At 48.9% G+C, this 12,732-nt stretch overlaps 1 protein-coding gene across 2 annotated transcripts in view; it reads left to right on the top strand.

Annotated features, from left to right (window-relative positions):
* The window catches only part of SUSD6 (sushi domain containing 6), a 92,440-nt gene that overhangs the window by 41,070 nt on the left and 38,638 nt on the right, over positions 1 to 12,732 (top strand). For both annotated transcript variants that reach the window (XM_043919043.1, XM_043919044.1), the window contains exon 2: positions 1,680 to 1,884. In XM_043919043.1, coding sequence (XP_043774978.1) covers positions 1,764 to 1,884 — 121 coding nt within the window. In that variant the 5' untranslated portion in view covers positions 1,680 to 1,763. The remainder of the gene's footprint in view (positions 1 to 1,679; positions 1,885 to 12,732) is intronic.

Here is a 12,732-nt window from a genome sequence, read left to right as displayed (position 1 = left end):
CTCTGATGCTCAGATCTTATTAATAATTATGACAGCAACAGGTGCCATTGTTTACTGAGGACTTGCAAAGTGCCAGGCACTGTTTTGAGCACTTTGTCTGATCCTAATCCTTATGTCAACCTTATGAAGATGTTGGTATGGTTACTGTCTCCATTTTACAGATGAGAAAACTGAGGCTCAGAGAGTAAATTGGCCACAAGTCATAGCAGAGGAAAGAGATTTGAATTCTGGCATTCTGACTCTACCATTCTTAGCTACATAACTGTTTTTACACATTTACACACAGGTGGTTTTGTGTACCCTTTTGGGTCACTAGCAGACTCCATCCCTAGACCTCTCCTTGAACCATCCCTGTTCTACAGCTGTGAAGGCCCAAGTTGGAGTCTGGGTAAAAGCTGGGGACAGAGGACTCTACAGTCCCAACCATTTGAGGGTGGTGAATGAAGACCCAGTGGCTACCTCTCTTCTTGAGCCCCTTGGTCATGCTCATTGAAGACCCTCATAGCTGCTTTTCCTTTAGACTAAGACAGTTCATATTGCTGTCTGCAGTACCTCTCTTTAGAAGGGCTGTGTAGGCCTGAGCCAAAGGCTTCATACATGGATTAAAGTCAGGTCTGGGTGATATCCCTCAGGGACATCCTTTATTAGGATTGTAGATGGCAGGCTCGCTTATCTGTTTACATAAAGCCTTACTGGAGAAAGAGGGGTGTATGGCATTTAAGAAGGAAGTGTAACCTTATATTTGGAATATCTTTTATAAACTAGGATAAATGATATCAAATGAGTTAAGTAAAATATAATAGATCTATATCAAAATGGATGATCAACCCTTCTGCTTTCCTTAAAGCAAGTGGGAAAAAACCCTTAGAAGTCTTGATCCCTGATTTTTTTTTTCTCTTTCAAAGATACTGGTTCCTATTCTTCTTAAGTCTTTGAGCCAGAGTGGATGGTCGGGCTAGTCAACAGTTATGACTTGTTCTCCCTTCAGTCATTGTCACATAAAGCCAACAGATGTGGCCTCTGGGGTCGCAGGTGTGTTGGGTGAGCCTTGATTAATTAGTCCATTTTTGAGATTCCCTGGCAGGAGCCAGGTCCCCAGGGGCTTCTCCAGCCTCTGGTGGTTGAGCAGGCCGAGCCAGGGGCTCTTGGCGCTGGCTGTGGCATTCCTTCTCTAGGCGGTGCATTTCTCCCTCTTAGACACTGTTCTCTGTTTGTTTGTTTGTTTTCTGGATAGTTGAATCTTCTCTGAGTTCAGTGGCAAAGGCAGAGGCAAACTCTGGTGCAACACTCTCCACGTGAACAACCATCTCTTTCCTCCTCTCTGCCGGAGCCCCCAGGGCAGGCAGGCAGCAGAGCAGTTTTTGAAAGCTTTGCCTAGCTTGACGGATCCCCAGGTGAGCCAGCACTGGTCTCCTTGTCCTGTCACAAGGATCTGGCTCCCAGGTGGTGACCACGCCTGTGGCAGCTTACTGTGGGCCTTGGCATTTCCCCAGGCAAGAGTTGAAAAGCCACTTACATGCTTGTCTCTTCTCCTGGCGGTAGGGATTCAGTTGCTAGAATTCTTTCAACTTTTTGTATGTGACCATGGCTTCCTTATCATAAAGGAAGGCCTATTGTAACTAACGTATGGCTAAAGCTTTCACTTATGTCCTTGTTGTTTTTTTTTTTTTTTTTAATAGGTGAATCTACCCGAAGCTGACTTCAGAGTTCTTCCTTCTTGCTTTTACATTTTTCCTTTTAAAAATAACTTGGACGGATAAAAGATGTGCCATGGCAGGATAGCACCAAAGAGCACCTCAGCGTTTGCCGTGGCCTCCACGGGACATGGAGTATTCCTTCCCCTGGTGATTCTTAGCACCCTCCTTGGAGACGGACTTGCCTCAGGTAAGCGCCATCCTGCTGCCTGTGTGTGCGAAGGAAAAGACTCAATACCATTGTTTTCCCAAAGGCTGGGAGAGGGGATCCTTTGCTTCTGGAGCAGTTAATGGGAGAGGAAAGGGTGGCGGCTTTGGTGCTGGTGCTGCGATACAGCCGGGAGCTAGTCCTGGGGGGCAGGGGGGCTCCAGGGGACCTAGGGAGCCAGCTGGAAGTGGGGGGTATAGGAGCCTGCCAGGGGTGACTTGACCATCCCCCTCCCCTAGCCATAGTCACGTGTGGGACTGAGGTGTAGGATTCAGAGTGTGATGTTCAGGTAAGGATGCGCGCTTTGGAATCCTCTGCCTGTGTTCAGGGCCCAGTCCTGCTGCTCACTAGTTCTGTGACCCAGAGCGAGTCTCTGCTTCTGTAAGCCTCAGGTCTCTCACCTGTGCTATAATGACAGAGTTGGGTAATTGTAACATAGACCATGTAGTCCCCAAAGCCTAAAATATTTACACTTTAAGATATTTGGTCCTTTATGGAGGAGGTTTGCCACCTTACCCCCAGCCCAGAACAAGTGATGCTCACTAAGAATGTGTATGAATGGAGTGGCTGTCAGAGTAAGAAGAAAGAAGGGACTGGGCAGAGCTAGGACGGACCTCAGAGGCTGTGCGCTGGCCCAGGGTCGTGCTCATGGCAGCCCTGGGACCAGAGCCTTGCACAGTGTCTGGTGCACCAGCACGCTGTCCTCTTCCCCAGCTCCTCTGGGGAGGTGTCCCAGCATGTTACATGGCCGTGCGAGGGCAGAGCTTCTGCCTTCGGCCTCTTTAGCTTCATCGGGCCATCGCTGGTACCCCCTACTTTCTTTTATGGGCTTCCCCCAACCCTCCCATTCCACACCCCATTTTCCAGCTACCCACACCTTCCCAGCTTTCCATTCAGGGTCTGAAATCAATTATCAGGGACTGATGTTCCCAGACTGGCTGGATAAAGGGATTATTCTTCTCCAGTATGGAAAAACATAAGTCTGTAGTGTGGGCTCAGACCGGAATGGGAAAATTGGCTCTGTTGTTTTCTTTCCTTCCCCCCATTTTCAAAGAATCCTTCCTCCCCTGCCATCCCACCCCCTCTGCCCAGTCTTTTTATTCCCCATAAAACCTATGTACTGGCGCTGAGCAGGGTACAGACAGGGGAAGGGGTTTCACCATTGCTTCATTCTAGTGCACCAAGTTGCGATATTTTTTCCTCTCTGGAGTGACTTCTGGTGGAAAGAGGTGCCCACAGCTTGGCCTGAAACCTAGAGCACACCTGTATGGCTGAGCTTGCCATGAGTGGCATGCTAGGCAAGCTTGCCAAGAAACCAAGACTCTCAGATAATCTGAAGTTGAGGAAAGGCAATCAGGTCAGAAGAGGTCTCCTCTTCCTGCATTGCTTACCTTTTCCTATAGCTGCTCTTAAACAGCCATTCCAGAGGCATTATAAATGAGATGCTTGGTACCCAGGGAGCTTTAATAGATATGTTCATGTGTCCTGGCACAAACATGACTGCAAGAATCTCACTGGACAGAGGTCAGCAGGCATCCTCTGGAGGTGATTTGTCTGTGTAGTCTGTGGTTGTAAATACCACGTGCATGCCTAGTATTGGTCGTAATTGCTCAGGTTTAAAAGAAAAGCATCATGAAGAGGCACTTGAGAGTTCTGGGGTAAAGTTCTGGGTAAAGTGATATATGTCATGTCCCTAGTTCAGTTTTCTGTCCTGGTTTCTCTTATCTGCAGCCCTTGATTTGGAGTTATAATGGAGACAGGGTTACAGAGGATTGGGTTCAGTTTGCCCCTTGGTCATATGTTTAGCAGAGACGGAGAGAGTTACTGAAAGTTCCCTTTTTCGGAGTGGCTAAAGGAAGCATATCTTACTCTTCACACCTGGGCACAGTCTGCAGGGGAAGACCAAGTCTAAAAATAAGGCCTGTGCTCATGTTACCCAACTTGCCTTTCTTGGGCTAGAGAGGAATTAGGATCCCTGCTGTGTAGCAGTCTCTCCCAGGTCTCTTTGCTTGTGACTTTAAGAAACTTGCGGTATGTATGACCTCAGGTAAATCACTTGACCTCTTGGTGTCACCTATAAAACAGAAATACAACACTTGAGGATGTTAGGTGGGTGTTGTGTAGACTAATAAAAATGATTGGAAGGCGCTTGACATGTAAAGTGCTCTGTGTAATTTTAAATAATAACAACAGCAGATTTGGTATGTGACCTCCTGTTGAGTCACTCTGGGCGGGAGACTTCATGTGGATGACGTCCTCTTCTGTCTTTAAAAAACAAACCTGGAGAGACTTCCCAGGGGGTCTAATGGTCATGCTTCCAGTGCAGGGGGCTTGGGTTCGACCCCTAGTCAGGGAACTAGATCCCACATGTCACAACTAAAGATTCCTCATGCCACAACTAAGACCTGGAGCAGCCAGATAAAGTAAATAAATATTTAAAAAGCAAAACAAAACTGGAGATGTAGAGTCATTTCTTGGGTTGAGGATAAGGGGTTGGTAGGAAGTGTCAAACCTGACCAGTTAAGGAAGGATTGATTACGTCTGGAATCCCTTTCGCCTTCCATGTTTGCATAGTTGGATGGCCCAAGCCAGCTGCCTTGCTGACTCATATAAAAAGCCTTTAATTTCCATTTTCTCCCTGTTCTGAGCAATTTTATTGAAAAAACTCAGTATTTTATTTGTTTTTGTTTTTTTTCCCCTTTAAGATGTTACCATGACACTTAGTGGCTGTGTTCAAAAAAGCACCTAAAGCAAGGAAGGCAGAGTGAGAAAGCTGAGTGCTTAGTGTTCGCTGAAGATGGAAAATGCGGAGAGCTCGGCTCTCGGGGGGATGGTGTGGCTTTGGCCCTTAGCATCACTCTGGCAGAGAGATGTCAGCAGGTGGCCCTGGCTCACCTCACCGTATCTGAAGGGACTTGGAGTCCGAGGTAACACACACTGAGCTGGGAAGAGAGGACAGGTGGGGAAGTGATGTGTATGGAGCATCATTTGTGTGTCAGGCTCTGTGTTACCACATAAAAGTTCTCAGAATGCCCGTGATCTCTGTGGCCCTGTAACGATTTTACAGATGAGAAACCGAGGCCGAGGGAGTTCAGGTAGCTTGCACAGAGGCAGACAGTTGTAGGTGGGGAAGCTGGCTGGGATTTGTACCCAGTCTATCTGACTCTTGCCCATGCTCTTGCTGAGAACCACACTACCTTTGCTGAGTGGCTGGCTTCTCTGAGACCTGTTTCTTGTACTGCTCTCTGTTGGAACACTCAGATCAGCATCCTTCAGAGGATAATTTTGACAGAGGAAGAGAGACACCGTCTGTTCTCTTTCCTGGATGAAAGAAGCAGGAGTCATCTCTGGGTTACCCGGTCTACCTCTGTGGTTGTTTCTGTTCTTCTCTGCAATGACCCTTGGTTGTTTGGGTCCCAGTTCAGGCACAGGGTTCGCCAGGGCAGTTCTATTTTTGGAAAGGAACAGTAGGGACCACAGCAAATTGTTTGCTAAATGAAGTTCCCAAAACATCCGCAGAGCATCTTCCTGTCAGCTGCCGACCATGCTGAGGACGTGATGTAATCTCTCCATGGTGTAATTACCTGTGACTATAAAAAGACTTGGGGATTGTGGTAGGAGGCTGGATGGGTCATTATAGAGCCGGCTGAACCCTGGCGTCATGAAAAGACATTGAGAAATTGCCCTCTGCTTGCTGAATGTTGTGCCATGATTAGAACACCGCCAGCACATGGTATGAGCTTTGCACTGTAACTTTCGAACAAAAGAAGCCAGAAGTCTACCAGGCTGAGCACCTCAGTGGTTCTCCTCTGGGTTAAAGCCTCATTAAACACAAATTCCACCTACCAAACAAAGGTGCCCCGCTACCCTGGTCCTTAATTACAAGCCTACAGGTTATCCTTACCCACCTCTTTCTGTAAAAGAGGGTCACAGGGTGCTTTAAAAAAAAAAAAAAAACCTAGGTGACTGCTCAGAGTCTTTAATTGTTCTAGGTAGGTTTGTAGATGAATTCTTTCACCACCTCTCACCGACTGGGAGATTCCTTTCTCCCTCGTCACCCCAGCAGCATGAGCCTACAACGGCGTAAGCAGTCCTCCCATCCCAGGTGGCTGATACTGGTGTAGCCAGCTGCCTGGACTGTGGCCAGATCAGGAGTGACCGTGGCTGCCTGTGTGCAGCTTTGGGGCCTAGAGGAACGGCAGTGTTTCGAGACAGTTCTTCCATGGTGCGGTGTGACTGAGAGGGATGCCTGCTGCTGGATCTCCCTGACCTGTTTACCCACCTCACCTTAAGCCAACCTTCAGTTCGAACTCTCCATGAAAAGGATGAATACTGCCTCAGTGCCTCACTGCCTGTATTACCTTGGATAATCTTGCTGACCTCATTGTCGGTGTTTCGCTAGAATAGGGAAGACAGTAGATGATCTTACTTCATACGACTGTTGTGAGGATTAAATAAGATAGTACATACGAAGCACTTAAGGACATTGGCGTACAGAGAAGTAATTGCCAGGTGTGAGGACCAGACTCTAGCCCCAGTTGATAGCAGTCTGTACTTCTGACACCACAGCTGATTAGCTCCGTTGGAAGGTGCTCCTTGTTTCTTCCGTGTATCTTGGATTCTTTCGGATTCAATTCAGTGCATCTTGAGTATATTTAGACACATACGGATGAGTTCTTCCCAGTCCGCATGCCCCTGATTCTCAAATGCCACATGTTGGCATCTCACACATGCAGAAAAGAGCAGCAGTGGCCCTTTGCAGTGCTGGGGCTGAGGGTCAGCCAGGTCATCTCACAGTCAGTCCTTCCCTTCAGTGAGGCTTCTTGTTGGCATCTCAGAGCTGGGATTCCCTCAAAGCTGCTGGTTGTTAGGAATGTCCAGAGGTTTTTTGAAACCTTAACAAAATTGATAATGCAGAGGTCTGTTCTTTTTTTTTTTTTGGATTGTGCTGGGTCATCATTGTGGTACGTGGGCTTTCTCTAGTTGTGGCGCACCGGCTTCTCGTTGCAGAGCACAGGCTCTGTAGAGTGCGTGGGCTGTTTAGGTGTGGTGCGTGGGTTCAGTCATTGAGGCTTACGGGCTGTAGTTGCCCCACAGCATGTGGGAATCTTAGTTTCGGACCAGGGATCGAACCCGCGTCCCTTGCATTGCAAGGTGGATTCTCAGCCACTGGACCACCAGGAAGGTCCCCCAAGGGTCTGCTCTTTAAAGAGGTATTTCATCTGCCCAGTGATGAGAATGAAGGGTTACATTCTACAGAATTTCTAATCACATCTAGGAGAACACAAGATAGAATTAAAAAATAAGAACTCTTTCCTCATCTCTCCATTTTGGTAGTGCTTTTGCCTCCTCCTCCTCTCCTTAGCCGTGTTTGACAGCATTTCTTTCTGTAAGAGCCTTTTTCCTACCCAGGTTCACTTGTTTCCCTAGAGACAAGGTTTTCCCCCTGTGTTAACTGCCATAACTTGTTAGCTTTGCCAGTAGCCAAATCTTTTAAAAGTACAACTGTTTAATCATTTAGAATTCTGGGAAGTAGTGCAGAGAAGATAAACAGATTCTCTTCAAGGTTTATTCTTTGCACAGCGTTTTTTCTTTTCAAATTCACAAAAAGTATTTTAGCTGTCTAAACCAAGGAGGGGAGATGTGTTTCAGGAAGTTATCGCCAAGAACTCCTGCAGGATTATAAAATAATTCTGCTCTGGCCTTTGTTACTCTGAGTAGCCAGCGAGTGACACTTTATATAATACAAATGTCCTGACTATCAGTTCTTCACATGCAGTGGATACAGGTCTCCCTGGGAGAAGGCGGGACCTGCGTATTTATTATCACTGGCTTGAGTTCTGACAGCTCGGCCTTGTTGACTCTGGCAGTGGGCGGCTCAAGAGAATGTTGTTGGGATTGTCACGCACCAGACAGGGACAAACGGGGCGTGGGGAGCCGCCTGTCAATATCTGCCAAGCACCGATCTCGGCACTTCAAGGTGCGGGGCCAGCAGGAGCGGAGCCTTGGATGTTTCTGCTTCCCAGTTGGTCTCATTACTTTGGAGGCCAGATTGCAGAGGACTCAGTGCAGCCATACTCAGGCTCCTGATGACGATGCACGCTTGCTCCAGATTGCTGACTAATAGCCTGTGAAGCTGACATCAGTGGACTGTGTGACCCTCTGATTTGTGCCCATCATGCAGTGGAACTTGATCTTAGTTCATGTTCTTCTTGGCTTTATAAAAGTTTGCACATAAGCTCCTTGAAGGCAGAGACAGTGTCCTTTGTACTTTGTTATAACCAGGCCAGGGGTCGGTCCCGGGGAGGTGGTGGTGGGAGGGGTCACCCCCGGTAGGACTGTGCAGGGTCATGGTCCATCCTGTGTATGAGGACAGGCAGGACGAGTCCCTGGCCCTGTGAGCAGCAGCAGCCTAATCAGTGGTTCCCCATAAGACCCTGTGCCCATCCTTCTTGGGAGTGGAGAAGGATGTGGAAGTATCTTCATGCTTTAGAGGGTGAATGTGGTCGGGGCGCTCTTCTGAGGGGAAGGGAGTGGGGCTGGGTAGGTCGCCCAGACAGGTTCATCACCCAGTGTGTTAAATTTCAGCTTGAGCGAGAGTCTTTGAACCCAGTGAGGGTTCCCTTGGGTGATGAGGAGGGAGGAGGGGTAGGCTTTCATTACATGTAGGGAGTGAAGTCGTGTGGAATAATGCATGTGCGAACCATGCTGGCTCTAAACTTATTCTGACGCTGGAGAGGGAGACGGCTGCTTGACGGGTTTGGCTTCCCTTCCCTGCCCACAGGTCCCTCTACCTCTGTCCCTAAAGTCAAGGTTGAGGGCACTCCTTATTCCCCTTTCCTTGAGCACTAGAACCTTCAAGCCTGTCTTTACACTGTTCTTTCAGTGACTAGATTTCCTGTAGCTAGAAGTCCGCTGTCTCCCCTCCCTCCCCTTCTCCCTTCACTTCATCCTTTAAGATTCAGTTCAAAGTCACCTCCTCTGAGACAGCACCCATCCCCTTACCACTAGAATGAATAAGGTCTGAGGGAAGGAGAGTTAGGCTACGTGTGTTATTTGCTGAGTGGAGTAAGCAGGAGCTCTTGGTCTCAGCCCTTTCTCTTGGGAGGATGTCAGAGAGTTTTTCCTATGAACAGGATTCTGATTCCAAGAGTCTTGACTGTCTTTGATTATTGAAGGGACTGGACAGCTCATTAAGGCTTCTGGGAATTCCTGCTTTGGGGAACCGGAACCCTTTGTCCTAAGATCATGATACACAAACCCTGTGGACTTGTTTCAGACCCTAACACCCAGGTTTGCCGTGGAACAGATTGGATTTCGTGTTTTCATAAGCGACATCAACTCGTTTAGCAAGTGTGTGTTGATGATATAAGGCTGGCCAGGGGTGGGGTGGGGCAGCTGAAGATAGGTAATGCCATGGAGGACTTTCAGGAACTGGGTACTGGACTGGCTCTTGTTGGAAGCTGTCACATGTAGTCGGTCCACACGGTCAGCCCATGAGAGGTGGGTGGCTGCAGCCAGGAACAGCACTCTATACCAGGAGGAATGCAGACGGGGCGGTTTAGTCTCTGATATGTCCACTGTTTCTTGTTGAGCTCCTGCCAGGGGTTGCGACAGTGCTGGCTCCTGTTCTGTGAGATACTCCCCGTGGTCGCTATTGCTGCCCTGGAATACTCACAGGCAGCGCTCTGGACTCAGGTGCAGATGGTTGTGAAAGGCCTCTCTGAGGGAGAGGAGTCTACCCCAAGACCTGAGACAAGCAGAGGAGATAGAATGGCAGAGTCAGGTTAAGAATGCAGTCTCTTGGGCCGGGTGGGCTGCTTGGAATCCCAATTCTGCCACTCACGTGTTGTATGATTTTCAAGAAGTTTCTCAGCATCCCTCAGTCTTCCTACATGTGAGATGACGTACATACCATGTGGGGTTGTGGTGTGACCGTCATCACTGTTGTTATGTGATACCTCAGCCAGCCTGTTGAGGCCAGTCTAGAGGGAGAGAGAGAGTGAGTTTCGTGTCTGCTGGGTTCACCTGGGCTCTTCCTTCCTTTGGAACTTGCAGCATCACTTCTGTTGAAACTTTGGAAGTCCAGTATACTCTGTCCTCTAAACTAGTTGGCTGCTTACCCTGCTGGTTGAGTGAATGGTCTCTTCTATTTTGGTGGAGTATGTTTGGAAGCCAGAGTTTCAAAAAAGAAAAGAAGCGTAGCCTTAGCCTAAGAGTTCAGAGATTGGGCTGAACATCACCAACAGCACAGTTTGGGGGAAGCACCCAGAGGGGTAAGATGCCGCTGGTGGAGGCAGCTGGGTGCTCTTCCTAGCTGAGTTGTCAGAGCAGTGGAGGAGGGAGAGGGAGGAGGAATAAGCTTGGTGTTAAAGGTCAAAAGGTTAGGGAAAAAAACAAACACCAGTTAGTTAATGGATTAAGGGTTGAATGAGTCTAAACAAGGAAATAAGGAGGACTGGAAGAGGGTGTTGCTTTTGGTACAAGTCCCTGGAGAAGATAGGGAGGAGAATGAACTCTTTGCCTGTGGGGTCTGGAAGGGACTGGCTGAGTGAGGCCACCTCTCCAGGCCGGCCCCTCATCCTCTGCATCCACCCAGCCAGCCCATGGGAGGCGTGCCTGACAAGAATGACTTATTTCAGCCAGTCTGACACACTGCATGGGGTCCCACATCAGGAATTCCATGGGGAAGCTTCCTCATGCTCAAGAAGGGAAGGGAGAAGAGGGGAGGAGCAGCTGGCCATGGGCATGCAAGTGTATCCAGAACCGGTCAGCTGGGGTTGGGCCAGTGCCTGGAGCTGTTGGGCTGAGGACTCTCCCGTGACTTGATGTGTGCAGGTACAGAGAACCGTTGTGCCTTCTAGCAGAGATGTGTTTCCGGTTTGGCCACACGGCATGCAGGATCTTTAGTTCCTTGACCAGGGATTGAACCCCTGCCCTCTGCACTGGAGGAGCAGAGTCTTAATCCCTGGATTACCAGGAACGTCCCAGTGTCTCAAATTTCTTACAAGAGACCTTTAGCAGAGGAACCCCGTTTTCTACGCTGTTGCTTTCAGCACCTCTTTGTCAGGCTCTTGAGAGGCTTTGCGGCCCCTCTTGTTCAGAAATTCTGTTACTGCTAGCAGCAAACCCTGGCCCTGCAGGAATAATTAAGATTGTGAATGATAGGATTAGGTGAGTTAGTACATGTAACTGGGTAAACCATAAAAATTATTCCAGTGGAAAGGATTGTTGTAATGCTTTTTTTTTTTTTTTTTACTTTAGAGAGCATCTCTTCTCTGAATTGCTCGAAGCACTTGGTTAACACTAACTGGTTAATCCTTCATCTGTCCCTGGGCAGAAGGCTGACTTTTAAATAGCCCACTTTGTATAGATCAAACTAAAGTTTCTAACAGAGCCCCAAATCTTGAGTCTAAGGCCCAAATCTGTGGAGTCTAAAGCTTGGATCTCCAAGTGTGAGACTGCCTCACTCCTGGGAATAAAGAGTGTGAGATAAGAAATGGAGGGATCCTTTCAAAAAAATATTTTTTAAATTTCCACTGACATGGTCATGTCTGACAGGGTGGCTGTAGTCAGGATTTTGAGAAGCCTAGAAACCTTCCTCTTGGAAAGGCCCATGTTCTTGGAAAGCCCCAGAGTCCTGTTGGGAGTGAGGGCCTGGTGTCAGCTAGGGAAGCAGAAGGCTAACCCTGGACACAGAGTTCTGTTTAGGCTGTGGTTGGTGGTACCTGAGGTGCCAGATTCTGCACCATAGTGCCAGCATCCCCGCCCCCCCCAGCACATCCCTGTGGAAACCCACTTGCCACCCCGACGTGTCCCAGGATGTGTCAGGGCACCCACCGCTGGTGCCTGTTGCCATGGCAAGGCCCCAGGGAGGTAGGATGAGGTACCTCCCTGAGTGTCTGGCCCAGGGCAGTTTTCCTGCAGAACAAATATTGTAGCCTCCACTGGGCAAGATGGCATCTGGGCAGATCAGAGTCATGACAGCTCTCTAGTCAGGAAGAGGCCTGGGCTGTTTGACCCACCGTTGTCCCTTCTGACGTCTGGTCTCAGCAGCGTAGAGCTGGCGAAGGGAGGTTTTGTTCTGTTCTCACTGTTAGGTAAGGCCCTCCAGGACCATCCAGATGTTTCTTCCCAGGCTCTTGCTTTCCAGCCTCTGGTCACAGCTTCAAGGGCAGTTAGTGTACTTTCTTGCACAAGGTCTTGAACCTAGAAGTGAGGGAAGAGGGGCTGAGGTGGAAAGCTCCTCCTTCCTCCAGCGGCAGCTCCGTGGGCTTCTAGCTCAAAGTTCAGGTCGTTCAGCTAAGAGTCACCGACTTGAGAGGGAAGCAGCAGGCTGACCCTTGTAGATTATATGCACCATTGGGTCTCAAATTTGAGTGTGTGTTCGAATCCTTTGGGGGCCTGGATTGCTCGGCCTCACCTCCAGAGTTTCTGATTTGCCAGGTCTGGGGTGAGGCCTGAGAGTCTCTGTTTCTATTAAGTTCTTACGGGCTGCTGCTGAGGGTCTGGGGACCGTACTTTGAGAACCATCGGTTTGCACTTGGGCTGAAAAAGCCCACTTGACCTTTCCAGAGCAAATTTGATAAGATGTGAACAGAGGGTTGGAGAGGTCACGAACTGCTGGGATAGAGGAAGGTCAGAAATAGGATGCTGCAGGTGGACCAGCCTAACTTGAAAACTGAGAAGAAGTTAAATGATTAAGGAAGGTGCTGGCTGGTCTCTTACCTTCACCAGCCCAGTTCTGGTCCTTGCCAGCTATCTGAGAAAGGGAGGGGCCAGGCCTGGGGAGCCCAGCGGCCTCACTTTGGGCATCTCCTCCCTCCACTT

The sequence above is a fragment of the Cervus elaphus genome, chromosome 12 (genome assembly GCF_910594005.1).
Source record: "Cervus elaphus chromosome 12, mCerEla1.1, whole genome shotgun sequence".
Classification (NCBI taxonomy): Eukaryota; Metazoa; Chordata; class Mammalia; order Artiodactyla; family Cervidae; genus Cervus; species Cervus elaphus.
Note: the sequence above shows the minus strand (reverse complement) of the source record. Positions and strands in the feature narration are given on the sequence as shown.